The sequence below is a fragment of the Heterodontus francisci genome, chromosome 26 (assembly GCF_036365525.1).
Source record: "Heterodontus francisci isolate sHetFra1 chromosome 26, sHetFra1.hap1, whole genome shotgun sequence".
Taxonomy (NCBI): domain Eukaryota; kingdom Metazoa; phylum Chordata; class Chondrichthyes; order Heterodontiformes; family Heterodontidae; genus Heterodontus; species Heterodontus francisci.
Genome location: NC_090396.1, coordinates 15,202,808 through 15,222,231, shown reverse-complemented (window position 1 = coordinate 15,222,231; position 19,424 = coordinate 15,202,808). Strand labels below are relative to the sequence as shown.

The following is a 19,424-nucleotide window of genomic DNA, read 5'->3' as shown; positions in this document are numbered from 1 at the left end:
GTTCTCTTACTCCACTGTGAAGAGATACAAAGCACGCATTTACCAAGTCTGCCATTTCCATATTATCTGACATAGCCTCACCTGCTTCTGTCTTGGGCCCAGATTCCCCTTTACCTCTTCCTCCTAATATAATTATTAAAAACTTTCATATCCTTTACAAGTTTGTTATTCATATCCCCTTCTTGTATATTACATTCACTGTATCCCTTTGCTATTTCTGCAACTTTGCCAGTCTGCTGGATTTCTACTTTTCCTGGCTATTGTGTGAACTTTTTCTTTTAGCTTGATACTGTCTCCTACCTTGTTTGATGACTACAGTTGCTGAACTACATAAGTGAAGCTTTTGTCTTTTGGGAATATGTACTGGCTCTGTATCGTACCAAATAATTCTTTGAATACTTCCCAGTACTTGTAGGTTTACCAATGAACTACTTATCCCAGTTTACTGCTGTCAGTTCATTTCACAGCCTTTCTAGGTTTGTGCTGATACAATAATAGTGGACTAACTCTTCAGAGTTAAGAAAAACAGACTCTCTTTAATAAAATGAACCTTTATTTTAAAAGGTGAACAATGGCCCAAAATGGCTACTGAAGAAAAGATGTTTGGCCTTTCGTATAATCAAACAATCTGAAAATGCCAAAAAGGATAAATCTTCAAAGCCAAAAAGTGTTAATGAAATCCATCTTACACCCATCTTAAAAAACATTCCAGAATTGAATGTCTTCTTAGGAAGTATGAAGTAGCCACATCCTAGGCCATTGTGCAAGCACCATGGGGAAGAGGGAAGAATGTCTTCTAGTAAGAGGTGAGAGCTGACAGTTTTACCTCAGAAAGAGAGAGAAAAAAAAAAATCCCACATTTACAGTATACAGCAGTGAGAGCTAGAAATAACCCACCATCAACACAACATTCAACCACCATCAACACAACATTCAACCACCATCAACACAACATTCATTCAATCAAGAGAGAAATCTACAATCATCTCAGGCATACATTCATCCAGAACTTGATTCTCAGAGAATTCAATAGGTTTATCGTAACCTTCCCCCCCACCCCACAAACCACCTTCCTCCTTCCCTTCTCTGTCTGTTTCTTCATATGTGTGCGTGCACAAGTGATTGAGTGAGTGGATGCAGTTGCGATAATTTTGGGATAAGGCGCATTGAACAATAAGCAATTGACTTTCTATTTTTAAAACCTACAAGATGATTTGTTGCAATAAAAACAAGAAACACTCAGCAGGTCTGGCAGCATCTGTGGAGCGAGAAGCAGAGTTAACGTTTCAAGTCAGTGACCCTTCTTCAGAACTGGCAAATATTAGAAATGTAAGAGGTTATAAGCAAGTAAAGTGGGGGTGGGGCAAGAGATAACAAAGGAGAAGGTGTAGATAGGGACAAGGTTACAGAATAGCTGACCAGAAGGTCATGGAGCAAGGATATGTTAATGGTGTATTAAAAGACAAAGCATTAGTAGAGATAGGATGCTAACAGACTGAAAATTGAACAGCCGCAAGTACAAACATGAAAAAAAGTGGGTAAGCAAACTGAAATAAGGTGAAATAAAACAAAACAAACAAAAAAAAATTTTTCAAAAAGAAAAAAATAACTAAAAATAAAAGTAAAATGGGGGGCTGTCATGCTCTGAAATTATTGAACTCAATGTTCAGTCCTGCAATCTGTAGTGTGCCTAATCGGTAAATGAGATGCTGTTCCTCGAGCTTGCGTTGATGTTCACTGCAACACGGCAGCAATCCCAAGACAGAAATGTGAGCATGAGAGCAGGGGGCAGTGTTGAAATGGCAGGCAACCGGAAGCTCGGGGTCCTGCTTGCAGACTGAGCGGAAGTGTTCTGCAAAACGGTCACCCAGTCTGCCTTTGGTCTCCCCAAATGTAGGAGACCACATTGTGAGCAGCGAATACAGTATACTACATTGAAAGTACAAGTAAATCGCTGCTTCCCTGAAAGGAGTGTTTGGGGCCTGGGATAGTGAGGAGAGAGGAGGTAAATGGGCAGGCATTACACCTCCTACAACTGCAGGGGAAGGTGCCATGTGAAGGGGGGGGGGGGGGGGGCGATGAGGTAGTGGTGGTAATGGAGGAGTGGACCAGGGTGTCACGGAGGGAACAATCCCTTCGGAATGCTGACAGAGGAAAGGAGGGGAAGATACGTTTGGTAGTGGCATCACGCTGGAGGTCTCGGAAATGGCGGAGAATGATCCTTTGGATATGGAGGCTGATGGGGTAGACAGCGAGGACAAGGGGAACCCTGTCGTGGTTCTGGGAGGGAGGGGAAGGGGTCAGGGTAGAGGTGTGGGAATGATTTGTTGCTGTCTGTTTATTTGAGAAATAAAACACAAAGGGGCTTAACTCTAATACAAATGCACTTGTTGCAGTCAAGTAGGGAGTTGAACAGTGGGAACTACCCATGTGACCATAACACTGTTTTGGGAATCTCCCTTTTCTCTCTGAAACCCAATATCAAATTCTACCATATTATGGTCACTACTTGCAAGATTCTCCCTTCTCATCAGATTCTGGCTCATTATTCATCACTAAATCCAGTATGGCCTATTCCTGGTCAGTTCTAGTGTGTATTATTCTGAACAAACTCTTCCAAATCCATATATTCTAGAAATTCTAGCCTTTACTACATGAGCTGTTCTGCTTCTCAGCCTATGTGAAAATTATAACTACATTGTTTTCTACATACCAGTCCAATCTCTATATTTACACATTCCTGACTACATCACTACTGTCAGGTGTGTAGACAATTCCCAGGAGATTTGCATCCTTTGCTGCTCAAGTCTTTCCACCGTCTGATCACAGAAATGGGGAGTACTTAAGATCCAAGTGAAGTGAAATGTGCAGGTTTAGGATTTCACAAGAGAGATGCCAGGTTGTAAAAATCTTCCCAAACATGACAATGTTGCTAAAGTGAGCGGGCCAACCATTTCCCCCTACCCTACACAGTGCGGGCTCAGGTAAGCTTTCTTTACTTACTCATAAGAGATACATTGTCTCTTCTGCAGATAAATCCAGTGCAGGAACTGCAAAACAAATTTTTAAAAATGCTGGTGAGGGATTGCACAGGTTTTTTTTAAAATTTATTCATTCATGGAAACTGCACGCCACTGGCTAGGCCAGCATTTAGTGCCCATCCCTAATTGCCCTAGAGAAGGTGGTGGTGAGCTGCCTTCTTGAACTGCTGCAGTCCATGTGGGGTAGGTACACCCACAGTACTGCTCGAAAGGGAGTTCCAGGATTTTGACCCAGCGACAGCGAAGGAACGGCAATATAGTTCCAAGTCAGGATGGTGTGTGACTTGGAGGGGAACTTGCAGGTGGTGATGTTCCCATGCATCTGCTGCCCTTGTCCTTCGAGGTGGTAGAGGTTGTGGGTTTGGAAGGCGCTATCTAAGGAGCCTTGGTGCGTTGTTGCACTGCATCTTGTAGATGGTACACTGCTGCCACTGTGCATCGGTGGAGGAGGGAGTGAATGTTTGCAGATGGGGTGCCAATCAAGCAGGCTGCTTTGTCCTGGATGGCGTCGAGCTTCTTGAGTGTTGTTGGAGCTGCACCCATCCAGGAGAGTATTCCATCACACTCCTGACTTGTGCCTTGTAGATGGTGGACAGGCTTTGGGGAGTCAGGAGGGGAGTTACTCGCCACAGGATTCCTAGCCTCTGACCTGCTCTTGTAGCCACGATATTTATATGGCTATTCCAGTTCAGTTTCTAGTCAATGGTAGCCCCTAGGATGTTGGTAGTGAGGGATTCAGCGATGGTAATGCCATTGAATGTCAACTTTAAGGGCATTTAAGTGGTCATTGGATAGACATATGGATGAAAATGGAATAGTGTAGGTCAGATGGTTTCACAGGTCGGCGCAACATAGAGGGCCGAAGGGCCTGTACTGCGCTGTAATGTTCTAATGATAGATTCTCTCTTGTTGGAGATGGTCATTGCCTGGCACTTGTGAGGCACAAGTGTTCCTTGCCACTTATCATCCCAAGACTGGATATTGTCCAGGTCTTGCTGCCTTTCTACACAGACTGCTACAGTATTTGAGGAGTCGCGAATGGTGCTGAGCATTATGCAATCAGCGAACATCCCCACTTCTGACCTTACAATTGAAGGAAGATCATTGATGAAGCAGCTGAAGATGGATGGGCCTAGGACAGTACCCTGAGGAACTCCTGCAGTGATATCCTGGAGCTCAGATGATTGACCAACAACCACAACCATCTTCCTTTGCACTAGGTATAACTCCAACCAGTATACAGTTTTCCCCCTGATTCCCATTGACTCCAGTTTTGCTAGGGCTCCTTGATGCCATACTCAGTCAAATGCTGTCTTGATGTCACAGGGTGTCACTCTCACCTCACCTCGAGTTCACCTCTTTTGTCCATGTTTGAACAAAGGCTGTAATGAGGTCAGGTGCTGAGTGGCCCTGTCGGAACCCAAACTGGGTATCACTGCGCAGGTTATTGCTAAGCAAGTGCTGCATGATGGCACTGTTGTTGACATCTTCCATCACTTTGCTGATGATTGAGAATAGACTGATGGGGCGATAATTGGCCAGGTTGGACTTGTCCTGCTTTTTGTGTACAGGACATACCTGGGCAATTTTCCACATTGCCGGGCAGATGGTAGTGTTGTAGCTATACTGGAACAGCTTGGCTAGGGGCGCGGCAGGTTCTGGAGCACAGGACTTCAGTACTATTGCCGGAATATTGTCAGGACCCAAAGCCTTTGTGGTATCCAGTGCCCAGTTTCTTGATATCACGCCGAGTGAATCGAATTGGCTGAAGTCTGGCATCTGTAATGCTGGGGACCGAGATGGATCATCAACTCGGCACTTCTGGCAGAAGATTGTTACAAATGCTTCAGCCTTATCTTTCGCACTGATGTACTGGGCTCCCCCATCATTGAGGATGGGGATATTTGTAGAGCCACCTCCTCCAGTTAGTTGGTAATTGTCCACCACCATTCACAGCTGGATGGTGCAGGACTGCAGAGCTTAGATCTGATCCGTTGGTTATGGGATTGCTTAGCTCTGCCTATTGCATGCTGCTTATGCAGTTTGGGATGCAAGTAGTCCTGGGTTGCAGCTTCACCAGGTTGACACCTCATTGAGGTATGCCTAGTGCTGCTCCTGGCATGCCCTCCTGCACTCTTCATTGAGCCAGGGTTGGCCTCCAGGCTTGATGGTAATGGTAGAGTGGCGGATATGCCAGGTCATGAGGTTACAGATTGTGGTTGAGTACAATTCTGCTGCTGCTGATGGCCCACAGCGCCTCATGGATGCCCAGTTTTGTTTTGCTAGATCTGTTCGAAATCTATCCCATTTAGCACAGTGATAGTGCCACGCAACACGATGGATGGTATCCTCAAGGTGAAGGTGGGACTTCGTCTCAACGACTGTACGATGGTCACTCCTACCAATACAGTCATGGACAGAAGCATCTGCAGCAGGCAGATTGGTGAGAACCAGGTAAAGTATGTTTTTCCCTCTTGTTGGTTCTCTCACCACCTGCCGCAGACCCAGTCTAGCAGCTATGTCCTTTAGGACTCGGCCAGCTTGGTCAGTAGTGGTGCTACCGAGCCACTTTTGGTGATGGACATTGAAGTCCCCCAGAGTACATCTGTGCCCTTGCCACCCTCAGGTCCTTCCTCCAAATGCTGTTCAACAAGGAGGAGTACTGACTCATCAGCTGAGGGAGGGCAGTAGGTGGTAATCAGCAGGAGGTTACCTTGCTGAAATTTGACCTGATGCCATGAGACTTTATGGGGTCCACAGTCGATGTTGAGGACTCCCAGGGCAACTCCCTCCCTACTGTATACCACTGTCCCACCACCTCTGCTGGGTCTGTTCTGCCGGTGGGACAGGACATACCCAGGGGTAGTGATGGCAGTGTCTGGGACACTGTCTGTAAGGTATGATTCCGCGAGTATAACTAATTCAGGCTGTTGCTTGACTAGTCTGTGGGACAGCTCTCCTAACTTTGGCACAAGCCCCCAGAGGTTAGTAAGGAGGACACTGTAGGGTCGACGGGGCCGGGTTTGTCGTAGTCGGTGCCTAGGTCGATGCCGGGTGGTCCGTCTGGATTCATTGCTTTTTATTGACTCCATAGCGGTTAGTTACAACTGAGTGGCTTGCTAGGCCATTTCAGAGGGAAATTAAGTCAGCCACATTGCTGTGGGTCTGGAGTCACATGTAGGCCAGACCAGGTAAGGACAGCAGATTTCTTTCCCTAAAAGGACATTAGTGAAGCAGATGGGTTTTTACAACAATCAACAATGGTTTCATGGCCACTAGACTAGCTTTTAATTCCAGATTTATTAATTAAATTCAAATTCCACCTTCTGCTGTGGTGGGATTCGAACCCATGTCTCCAGATCAATACCCTGGGTCTCTGGATTACTAGTCCAGTGATAATACCACTACGCCACCGCCTCCCCTTAGATACTGGCCTTTCATCTCTGGGTCTGAGTCAGTTCCACCCAGGACCAATGAGATCAAGGTCTGATCTGGCTGTTGGCTCTAAGGGTCCTAACGAACAAAGAACAGTACAGCACAGGAACAGGCCATTCGGCCCTCCAAGCCTGCGCCGATTATGATGCCTGTCTAAACTAACACCTTCTGCACTTCCGGAGTCCGTATCCCTCTATTCCTATCCTATTCATGTACTTGTCAAGATGCCACTTAAACCTCACTATCGTACCTGCTTCCACCACCTCCCCCGGCAGCAAGTTCCAGGCACTCACCACCCTCTGTGTAAAGAACTTGCCTTGCACATCCCCTCTAAACTTTGCCCCCCTCACCTTAAACCTATGTCCCCTAGTAACAGACTCTTCCACCCTGGGAAAAAGCTTCTGACTCTCCACTCTGTCCATGCCGCTCATAACTTTGTAAACCTCTGTCATGTCGCCCCTCCACCTCCGTCGTTCCAGTTAAAACAATCTGAGTTTATCCAGCCTCTCCTCATAGCTAATACCCTCCAGACCAGGCAACATCCTGGTAAACCTCTTCTGTACCCTCTCCAAAGCCTCCACATCCTTCTGGTAGTGTGGCAACCAGAATTGTACGCAATATTCCAAGTGTGGCCTAACCAAGGTTCTGTGCAGCTGCAGCATGACTTGCCAATTTTTATACTCAATGCCCTGACCGATGAAGTGTGAATCCAGCTCCTCAGTGCTTGTGGGATCGACATCACAGAACTACCCCTAATTTAGCAATCACAACCAAAACAGCCCAGTTGGCTGGTGCGGGAAATGAGAATTGTTTGAATGGTGGGCCTTGAGGTTGAGAATGAGCCACCTTAGTGGAACACAGCAGAGGGAGCTTTACTCTGTATCGAACATCTGCTGAACCTGCCTTGGGAGTGTTTGATGAGACAGACAGTCTCCTTATCCAAGAAAAGGATATACCTGCCTTTAAGGGGATGCAAAGCTTCACCAAGTTGATTCCAGGGATGAAAGGGCTGTCGTATCAGGAGATTGAGTACAATGGGCCTATATTCGCTGGGGTTTAGAAGAATGAAAGATGCTTTGACTAATGATCAAGAGACACAAGTTCAAATCCCACCACAGCAACTGGGGCATTTAAATTCAGTGGAAAAATCTACAGAGGCTCAAGTCATATCTAGTACAAAAGAAAGAAAGATGGCTGTGGATTTTTGGAGACCAAATCAAATCATCGCAGCCCCAAGACATCACTGCAGAAGTTCTTCATGGCAGTGGCCTAGGCTGCTACAATGATCTTCCCCTCCATCATAAGGTTAGAAGCTGATGACTGCACAGTTCAGTTCCATTCACAAGCCAGATAATGAAACAGTCCATGCCTGCATAAAGCAAGACCTGGACACCATTCAGGCTTGGGCTGTTAAGTGGCAAGTAATATTCACAGATAAGTGCTAAGTAATGACCATCTCCAAGAGAGTCTAACTACCAGACCTGGACAATCAATGGCTTTACCATCACTGAACCCTGCCCCCACCCCCCTCAACCATCAACAACATCCTGGGGTTACCACTGAGCAGCAACTACAAGAACAGGCCAGAGGCTGGGTATTCTGTAGTGAGCAACTTGGAAAGCCACTGGAGAGTTTTTCCAAGTTGCTCACTACAACATCTACAAGAGGCATAAATCAGGAATGTGATGGAATACTCTCCACTTGCCTGGATGGGTGCAGCTCCAACAACACTCAAGAAGCTCGACACCATCCAGGACAAAGCAGCCCGCTTGATTGAAACTCCATCAATCATCTTAAACATTCACTCCCTCCACCACAGGCATACCATGGCAGCAATGTGTACGATCTACAAGATGCACTGCAGCAACTCACCAATGCTTCTTCCACTGTACCTTCTAAACCAACAATCTCTGCTGCCTAAAAGAACAAAAGGTCAAAAGGCCCATGGGAACACCACCACCTGCAAATTTCCCTCCCAAGTCAAAATCCAACTTCACTTGGAAGTCAAAAAAAAAGCTGTTCCTTCAATGATACTAGGCCAAAATCTTGGAGCTCCCTACTGAACAACAGAGGGCATATTTTCACCAAATAGACTTCAGTGCTTCAAAAAAGGTGGCTCACCACCTTCAAGGGCAATAAATGCTGGTCTTGCCAGTGACACCCACATCTCAAATGAATGAGTAAAAACAATATGAAAATTTCTTAAGAGGCTTTGGCAGGGTCAGTCCCAAGATGATGTTTTCTCTGATTGGAGAGTCTAAAGTAAGGGTCATAATCTCAGGATAAGGGGTTGACCATTTAGGATGGAGATGAGGAGCAATATCTTTGCTTGGAGGGTTGTGAATCTTTGGAATTCTCTACCCCAGACAGCTGTGGATTCTCAATTCAAGATGGAGGGTTTTACAGATTTTTAGGCCCCAAGGGAATTGAGATATGGGAATAGGGTGGGAAAATGCAGTTTTGTACAAGTAAAAAGCACTATTCAAATAGCAGGAAGAGTTCTTCCTGGTGTCTTGACCATATTTATCCCTCAACCAAAATCACTAAAAACAGATTATCTGTTTATCATCTCATTGTTGTACACAAATTGGCTGTCGCATTTCCTACATTAAAGTGTAGTCACTGTTGTAATTACTTCATTAGGTGTAAAGTGTTTTGGGACATCCTGAAGTTGTGAAAGGCATTATAGAAATGCAAGGTTGCATATTTTTTCTTTAAAGGGGCGACGTTAGGAAGCACTTGTTCAGAAAGGCTAGTGGAAATCTAGAACTTGCTTCCCCAAAAACCTGTGGAAGCTGGAGGCCAATTGAAAATTTTGAAACTGGGACTAGATGTTACCGAACCAAGATGGGTAAATAGTGTTAAGAATAAGCAGCCATGATCTAATTGAATGACATATAGGCTTAAGGGGCTGAATGGCCTACTCCTGTTCCTATGAAAGTTTTTGATGGTTCAGTGTAGAGGGAGCTTTATTATTTGACCCAGAGAGGAGCTTCCACAGCCACATATCTGTCCATGATCAAGAACATCTACTTCCACCTCCATAACATCGCCCGTCTCCACCCCTGCCTCAGCTCATCTGCTGATGAAACACTCAGCCTTGCCTTCATTACCTCTGGACTTAAATTCCAATGCTCTGCTGGCCAACTTCCCACCTTTATAGAATCAAAGTTTAAGACACAGCAAGAGGCCACTTGGCCCATCGTGTCCGTGCCAGCCACACAAAAAAACAAGCCACCTTTTCTAATCCCACATTCCAGCATTTGGTCCATAGCCCTACAGATTACAGCACTTGGTATATATCCAGATTCCTTTTGAGCGAGCTGAGGGTTTCTGCCACAACTACCATTTCAGGCAGTGAGTTCCAGACCATCACCACCCTTTGGGTAAAAAAAAAAGGTTTTTCCTCATCTCCTCTCTAATGTTTCTACCAATCACTTTAAATCTATGCCCCCTCATCACTGACCTCTCTGCTAAGGTGAATAGACCCTTCACCTCCACTCTATCCAGGTCCCTCACAATTTTGTACATTTCAATCAGATCTTCCATCAGCCTTCTCTGTTCCAAGGAGAACAACCCCAGCCTATCCAATCTTTCCTCATAGCTGCATTTTTCCACTCCTGGCAACATCTTGCAAATCTCCTCCGTACCCTCTCTTGGGCAATTACATCCTTTCTGTAATGAAGTGACCAGAACTGCACACAGTACTCAAGTTGTGGCCTAACCAATGAGTTATACAGTTCCAGCATAAACTCCCTGCTCTTGTATTCTATAACTCTGCTACTAAAGGAAAGAATTCCATATGCTTTCTTAACCGTCTTATTGACCTACCCTGCTACCTTCAGGGATCTGAGGACACTCATTCCAAGATCCCTTACTTCCTCTACACTTCAGTATTTTCCCCATTAATCATTTATTCCTTTGCTTGTTTGACCTCCTCAAATGGGTCACCTCACACTTCTCCAGGTTGAATTCCATTTGCCACTTTTCCGCCCACTGACCAGACCATCAATACCTTCCTGCGGCCTACAGCTATCCTCCTCACTATCTACCACAGGCCAATCTTTGTCGTCCACAAGCTTCTTGATCATGTTCCCTACATTTACGTCGTTTATATATACCACAAAAAGCAGGGAACCCAGTACTGAGCCCTATGGAAAGCCACTGGAAACAGCCCTCCAGTCGCAAAAACAATTTCTGTTGCAACCAGGTGAGAAAGGTGTCTGGGGGTCTTTTACAGTCTTCACCTGGTCTTATTGTAACAGGGTTTAATTTTAAACACTGTTTTGAGCTCCCCCTTTGGCGAATCCTTTTCACAGCTTTCCAATTATAAGGCAAAGAAATGAGCATAAACAGGCTCTTAGGCTTAAAAGAAGTGAAATTTATTAAACCTTAAACTCTACTACAGTTAAAGCCTACGGATATACAACGCGTTCACGCTAGCATGTGCACATGCAAATAGGGATAGAAAAGAGAAAAATAAAAATAGAGAGGTTTGAGGCAATATCAGAAGAGTTTATTGTTTACCGTGCTTCGAGCTCACTGTGGTCCTTTTGTTAGTCTTGCTTTTTGTTGGGGCCCAGTATTCTTCTCAAAGCCTTGTTCACTGTACGAAACTTTTCGCTCTTGGGGTTCATGTGTCTTCAATGATTTTCGAAGTTGGTGAGAGCGAGATGAGTTAGACAGGAGAAAAAACAGCTTTCGGATTTCAAATTCCTTGTTGGATGTTCAAATTCAAAAATACTCCAACAGTCAGTCATGTGACTAAACTGACCTGACCACGTTGGTTTGTGTATTTGGCCATTTTCATAGTTAATCTGGAATGCTTCAGCATCTGTTAATCCACAATGGACTTTTGATTAAATTGGAGCAGGGAATAGCTCCTTTGTCCTTTGAAGTACTGTCTGTTGATATGCTAATGTCTTTCTCTAGCCAAAGCCTCCAAATGAGTTCTTAAAGCAAGTTCTTTCTTCACCAACAGCTGTTTAAAATCAATGTTCATGTGGCGAAGTTAATTTCTCTCATTCTTGGCAGGTGGCGGACATTGTCCAACAATGCCCCCTACAGTTACATCCAAATTGTTAATATACATCACAAAAAGCAGCGGACCCAGCACGGAGCCCTGCAGAACGCCACTGGAAACAGCCCTCCAGTCGCAAAAATAGCCGTCAATTACCCTTAGTTTCCTGCCACTGAGGAACTTTTGTATCCACCTTGCTGCATTTCCCTGGATCTCATGGGATTTTATTTTATTTTTTTTTTTAAACCAGACTGCCATGTGGGACCTTGTCAAAAACCTTGCTAAAATCCCTGTAGACGTCAACTGCACTACCCTCAACCAATGTTACTTCAAAACGTTTGATCAAGTTGGTCAAACAAGATCTTCCCTTATGAAATCCATGCTGACTATCCTTGATGAACCGGTGTCTTTCTAAGTGAGTTTATCCTGTCTCAGACTAGATTCCAATACTTTTCCCACTACTGAGATTAAATTGGCTGGCCTGTAATTATTCGGCCCATCCTTCACTCCTTTTTTAAAGGGAGATACGCGTTAGCAATTCTCCAATCCTCTGGCACCACATCTGTATCCAATGAGGACTGAAAAATGATGGTCAGACCTTTGGCTATTTCCTCTCTTGCTTCTAACAGCCGAAGGTACATTTCATATGGCCCTGGTGATTTGTTAACTTTCAAGGATGCTAATCCCATTAATACTTCCTCTCTCCCTATGTTCATCACATCCAATACTTCACACTCTTCCTCCTTAACTACAATATTTGCATCGTCCCCCTCTTTTGTGAAGACAGATGCAAAGTATTCATTAAGAACCATAGCAATATCTTCCGCTCTACACACAAGTTACCTTTTTGGTCTTTTGTGGGCCCTACTCTCTCCTTAGTTATCCTCTTACTCAAATGTATTGATAAAACATCTTTGGGTTCACCTTGATTTTGCTTGCCAATATTCTTTCATGCCCTCTTTGCTTCCCTAATTTCCTTTTTAATTTCACCCCTCCACTTTCTATGCTCCTCTCAGCTTTCGGTAGTAGAGTTCGAGGTATCAGACATAAGCTTTCCTTTTCTGCCTCATCTTACCCTGTAGGCTCCTTGACATCCATGGGGCTCTAGATTTGGCCACATCCCCCTTTTTCTTTGCTGAAATGTATTTACCTTGAACCCCTTGAATCTCCCCTTGGAATGCCTCCCACTATTCTGACACAGATTTACCTTCAAGTAGCTGTTTCCAGTCACTTTAGTAAAACTGGCCTTGCCCCAATTGAGAATTCTCTCTGTCCTTTTCCATAATTATGTTAAAACTGACAATTATGATCACTACCACCAAAATGCTCTCTCAATGACTCTCCTTCCACCTGCCCATCTTAATTTCCTAAAACTGCACCCTCTCTTGTTGGACTTGCTACATACTGGGCAAAAAAGGTTCTCCTGAATGCACCTCAAGAATTCTGCTCCCTCAATGCCTTTCACACTAAAACTATCCCCAGTTAAAATTGGGGTAATTAAAATCCCATATGATTACTGCCCTATTGTTCTTGTACTTCAGAGATCTGCCTACATATCTGCTCTTTTTTTTTTCCATATATAGTAAGTAGTGTTTTTTTTTTAAAGGGAGTTCTGTAGTAATGAGGACCAGGGAAGGGCCCTAGAGTAATTTATATTATTTGGTATCAAAATCTTCCAAAAGGTTTAATTTAAAAGGGTTAAGTCATGGCAAGAGAGAGCTCAAAGCCGTGGCGTGCTCCAGGTCCGAAGCTGGGGGCATTTCCAGTGCCCGGGACCAGTATGTATGCAGGAAGGGTCTCCAGCTGCAGCTCCTGGAAGCCCGGGTTTCGGAGCTGGAGCAGCAGCTGGGGACACTGGAGCATGCACGAGGCGGAGTGTATCATGGATAGCACGTAGAGAGAGAGGTGGTCACACCGCAGGCTCAGACTCCATAGGCAGGAAGGGAATGGGTGACCACTAGGCAGGCAGTTCAGGAATCTCCTGTGACTATTCCCCTGCAAAACAGGTATACTGCTTTGATACTGTTGCGGGGAATGGCCTCTCAGGGGAAAGCAGCAACAGCCCAATTCATTGCACCACGGTTGGCTCTGCTGCACAGGGGAGGAGTAAAAAAAAAAAAAATGTAGGAACACAATAGGTATAGGGGAACCAATTGTAAGGGGAATAGACAGGCATTTCTGTGACCGCAAGAGAGACACTCCAGGATGGTATGTTGCCTCCCTAGTGCTAGGGTCAAAGATGTCTCACAGCAGTTACAGGACATTCTGAAGGGGAGGGTGAACAGCCAGTGGCCGTGGTACACATTGGTGCAAAGATAGGTTTTTAAAAAAAAAAAGGATAAGGTCCTAAAAAAAAAACAAATATAGGGAGCTAGGAAGTAAATTGAAAAGCAGGACCTCAAAAAAGGTAGGCGATCTCAGGATTACTTCCAGTACCATGTGCTAGTCAGAGTAGAAATAGCAGGATATAATCGGATGAATATGTGAAGAGATGGTGTGAGGGGGAGGGTTTTAGATCCCTGGGGCATTGGGACTGGTTCTGGGGGAGGTGGGACCAGTACAAAATGGATGGGTTACACCTGGACAGGACTGGGACTGATGTCCTCGAGGGAGTATTTGCTAGAGTGGTTGGGGAGGGTTTAAACTAAAATGGCAGGGGGATGGGACCCTTTGCAAAGAGTCGGGAGTGGGGGGTGAAATCAAAGACAAGAACAAAAGACAGTAAGGGGAAGAAAAAAAAAGTGATAGGCAGAGAAATCAAGGGCCAGAATCAAAACAGGGCCACAGTGAAAAATAGTGGGAAGGGGACAAGAAATGTTAAAGACAAGCCTTCACAATAAATTGCATGAATTAATCGCGCAAATAGATGTAAACGGGTATGATATAGTCGGGATTACAGAGACATGGCTGCAAGGTGACCAGGGATGGGAAATGAATATCCAGGGGTATTCAGTATTTAGGAAGGACAGACAAAAGCAAAAGGCTTTGCATAGAGTTGCATTGCTGGTTAAAGAGGAAATTAACAATAGTGAGGAAGGATATTAGCTGTGACAATGTGGAATCTGTATCGGTAGAGTTGAGAAACACAAAAGGGCAAAAAACGTTAGTGGGGGTTGTATACAGACCCCCAAACTGTAGTGATGTTGGGAATGGCATTAAACAGGAAATTAGAGACGCATGCGATAAAGGAACATCTGTAATTATGGGTGACGTTGATCTGCATATAGAGGAATTCATGGAGTGTATATGGGATGGTTTTCTGGACCAATACGTTGAGGAACCAACTAGAGAACAGACCATCCTAGACTGGGTATTGTGTAATGAGAGGAATAATTGACAATCTAGTTGTGCGAGACCCCTTAGGGATGAGTGACCATAATATGACAGAATTCTTCATTAAGATGGAGAGTGACATAGTTGATTGAGACTAGGGTCCTGAATCTTAATAAAGGAAACTACGAAGGTATGAGACACGAGTTGGCTATGACGGATTGGGAAAAGTTACTTAAAGGGATGACGGATAGGCAATGACAAACATTTAAAGAGCGCATGGATGAACTGCAACAATTGTTTATCCCTGTCTGGTGCAAAAATAAAACAGGGAAGGTAGCCAAACCATGGCTTACAAGGGAAATTAGAGATAGCATTAGATCCAAGGAAGAGGCATATTAATCTGTCAGGAATAAGAATAGACTTGAGGATTGGGAGCAGTTTAGAATTCAGCAAGGAGGACCAAGTGATTGATTAAGAAGGGGAAAATAGAGTGAGAGAGCAAGCTTGCGGGGAACATAAAAACGAGCTGCAAAAGTTTCTATAAGTATGTGAAGAGAAAAGGATTGGTGAAGACAAATGTAGGTCCCTTACAGTCAGAAACAGGGAATTTATTATGGGGAATAAAGAAATGGCTGACCAACTAAATGCATACTTTGGTTCTGTCTTTAGTTTTAGTTTAGAGATACAGCACTGAAACAGGCCCTTCGGCCCACCGAGTCTGTGCCGACCATCAACCACCCATTTATACTAATCCTACACTAATTCCATATTCCTACCACATCCACCTGTCCCTATATTTCCCTACCACCTACCTATACTAGGGGCAATTTATAATGGCCAATTAACCTATCAACCAGCAAGTCTTTGGCATGTGGGAGGAAACCGGAGCACCCGGAGGAAACCCACGCAGACACAGGGAGAACTTGCAAACTCCACACAGGCAGTACCCAGAATTGAACCCGGGTTGCTGGAGCTGTGAGGCTGCGGTGCTAACCACTGAGCCACTGTGCTGCCCCAAAAGAGGGCACAAATATCATACCAGAAATGTTGGGGAACACAGGGCTTAGTGAGAGAGGAACTGAAGGAAAATCAGTATTGGTAGAGAAGTCTCTCTTTGGCCTCCTTATCACGAGAGACAATGGGTAAGCGCCTGGAGGTGGTCAGTGGTGTGGAGCAGTGCCTGGAGTGGCTATAAAGGCCAATTCTAGAGTGACAGGCTCTTCCACAGGTGCTGCAGAAAAATTTGTTTGTCGGGGCTGTTACACAGTTGGCTCTCCCCTTGCGCCTCTGTCTTTTTTCCTGCCAACTACTAAGACTCTTCGATTCACCACACTTTAGCCCCGCCTTTATGGCTGCCCACCAGCTCTGGCGAACGCTAGCAACTGACTCCCACGACTTGTGATCAATGTCACAGGATTTGTAGAGAAGTGGTGTTGGGGAAATTGATAGGACTGAAGGCCGATAAATCCCCAGGGCCTGATGGTATGCATCCCAGAGTACTTAAGAAAGTGGCCCTAGAAATAGTGGATGCATTGGTGGTCATCTTCCAAGATTCTATAGGCTCTGGAACAGTTCCTATAAATTGGAGGGTAGCTAATGTAACCCCACTATTTAAAAAAAGGGAGGTAGAGAGAAAGCAGGGAATTATAGACCAGTCAGCCGGACGTCGGTAGTGGGAAAATTCTAGAGTCCATTATCAAAGATTTTATAGCAGAGCACTTAGAGAACAGTGGTAGAATCGGGCAGAGTCAGCATGGATTTACGAAAGGGAAATCATGCTCGACAAATCTACTAGAATTCTTTGAAGATGTAACTAATAGAGTTGATGAGGGGGAGCCAGTGGATATGGTTTATTTGGACTTTAAAGGCGGCTTTCGACAAAGTCCCACATAAGAGATTAGTGTGTAAAATTAAAGCATATGGGATTAGGGGCAGTGTATTGCGATGGATAGAAAATTGGTTGGCAGACAGGAAACAGTAGGGATAAATGGGTCTTTTTCCAAATAGCAGGCACTGACTAGTGGGGTACCACAGGAATCGGTTCTAGGACCCCAGCTATTCAATATATATTAATGATTTAGATGAGGGAACTAAATGTAATATCTCCAAGTTTGCAGTTGACACAAAACTGGGAGGGAGGGTGAGTTGTGAAAAGGATGCAGAGAGGCTTCAGGGTGATTTGGAAAAGTTGAGTGAATGGACTAATGCATGGCAGATGCAGTATAATGTGGACAAATGTGAGGTTATCCACTTTGGTAGCAAAAATAGGAAGGCAGATTATCTGAACGGCTATAAACAGAGAGAGGGGAATATTCAGCGAGACCTGGGTGTTCTTGTACACCAGTCGCTGAAGGTAAGCATGCAGGTTGTAAAAAAAGGCAAATGGTACGTTGGCCTTCATAGCAAGAGGATTTGAGTACAGGAGCAGGGATGTCTTGCTGCAACTATACAGGGCCTTGGTGAGGCCACACCTGGAATAGTGTGTGAAGTCTTGGTCTCCTTAATCGGAGGAAGGATGTTCTTGCTATAGAGGGAGTGCAGCAAAGGTTTACCAGACTGATTCCTGGGATGACGGGACTGACGTACGAGGAGAGATTGAGTCAGTTAGGATTGTATTCACTGGAGTTCAGAAGAGTGAGGGGGGGATCTCATAGAAACCTATAAAATTCTAACAGGACTTGACAGGGTAGATGCAGGAAGGATGTTCCCGATGGTGGGGGGAGTCCAGAACCAGGGGTCATAGTCTAAGGATACAGTGTAAACCTTTCAGGACTGAGATGAGAAGAAATTTCTTCACTCAGTGGTGAGCCTGCGGAATTTGCTACCACAGAAAGCAGTTAAGGCCAAAACATTGTATGTTTTCAAGGAGTTAGATATAGCTCTTGGGTCTAAAGGGATCAAAGGGCATGGGGCAAAAGCGGGAACAGGTTACTGAGTTGGATGATCAGCCATGATCATAATGAATGGTGGAGCAGGCTCAAAAGGGCCAAATGGCCTACTCCTGCTCCTATTATCTATGTTTCTTTTATCTCCCTGACTGTTTGGGGGGTCTATTGTACACTCCCAGCAATGTGACTGCCCCTTTTTTGTTCCTTAGATCAATCCATATGGCCTCATTTGATGAACCTTCCAAAATATCATCCCTCCTCACAGCTGTAAAAAAGTTTCCTTGACCTAAATTGCTACTCCCCCTTCTTTCTGATCTCCCTCTCGATTGCATTTGAAAACCCTGTAACCAGGAACGTTGAGCTGCCATTCCTGTCCCTCCTTAAGCCATATTTTTGTAATAGCTAGATCATACTGCCACATGTCTCTGTGCCCTCCGCTCATCTGCTTTATTTGCTCTACTCCTTGCACTGAAATAGATACCTTTGAGCACTACCCAACTATTTTCTAACCCTCATTTCCTGTGTCTTCCAGACTCATCCATTAATTTTCCGCCTTCCATTTTAATTTTGTCCCAGCTGAGTCTACCCTCAGGTCCCCACCCCCCCCCCCCCCCCCCCCACTTCCCTTCAAAACTAGTAAAACGTCCCACAAGGAACTCAGTCCCTGCTCTGTTCAGGTCCCATCTTCCCCAGAGCCAGTCCCAATGTCCCAGGAATCTGAAGTCCTCCCTCCTGCACCATCTTTCCAGCCGCGCATTCATCGGTCTCATCATTCTGTTTCTGTACTCACTTGCGCATGGCACGGGGAGTAATCCAGAGATTACTACTTTTGAGGCCTGCTTGCCAATTTCTTACCTAGCTCCCTAAACTGACTACAAGACCACATCCTACTTTTTACCTATGGCGTTGGTTCCGATGTGGAACACGACTGCTGACTGTTCACCCTCCTCCTTCAGGATGCTCTGCAGCCGCTCAGCGACATCCTTGACCTTGGCACCAAGGAGGCAACACACCATCCTGGATTCACATCTGCGGCCACAGAAACACTTGTCGTGTTCCCCTGACTATAGAATCACCCATCACTATGGCTCTTCCAGTCTTCCCTGTGCAGCTGAACCACTCGTGGTGCCACAGACTTGGCTCTGGCTGCACTCCCCAGGTGAAGCATCACTTTCTTCAGTGTTCAGAACTGAATACCTGTTGAAGAGTGAGATACACTCAGGGGTCCCCTGCACTACCTGCATGATTCTTTGACTGTCTGGTGGTCATCCATTCTCTCAAGCTGTGGGGTGACCACATCTATAAACATGCGATCCACACAGCTCTCATCCTCATGACTGCTGTGTCACCAGCTGCCACTCAAGTTCCAAAACCTGGAGCACAAGCTGCTTCAATTGATGACACTTCCTGCACAAATGGTTCTCCAGGATATGGGAAGCATCCTGCATCTTTCACATAGCACAGGATGTGCACTCTCGAGGTTGAAGCAACCCTGCCATTCCTTTATTTAGCAGTAGCAAAGGTGCTTTGATCTTCAATTTTGAAGTAAATTCATGATCAGCCTGTTTACTTTGTTCCAATGTTGTGAAAGCAATGTTAGCATGCAGCTGATGACATGTGGCATGATAAGCCCACTTATTTTATATACTATTGTAAAAGGGTTTACTGATGTTTAGAGTTGTCTGACATAACTTGATCTTATGGAAGCAATAGTTTACAGAGTGAAAGCTATTCAATTAATGTTATTATTTCTGGAACTTAATATTT

General features: G+C 44.9%; 1 protein-coding gene across 6 annotated transcripts in view; it reads right to left on the bottom strand.

The window, feature by feature from the left end:
* LOC137384190 (WW domain-binding protein 2-like) overlaps nt 1–19,424 on the bottom strand; it is a 118,444-nt gene that overhangs the window by 11,415 nt on the left and 87,605 nt on the right. Inside the window, exon 8 of one of the 6 annotated variants that reach the window (XR_010977538.1) lies at nt 11,004–11,457. The exons of 4 other annotated variants lie outside the window; for them this stretch is intronic. Coding sequence is in view for 1 of the 2 variants with exons in the window: in XM_068057833.1 (XP_067913934.1) it covers nt 11,392–11,457 (66 nt within the window). In the remaining variant the exon portion in view is untranslated. Of the gene's footprint in view, nt 1–10,873; nt 11,458–19,424 lie in introns of those variants that run through there. One more of the 6 variants, XM_068057833.1, reaches the window with a different exon arrangement.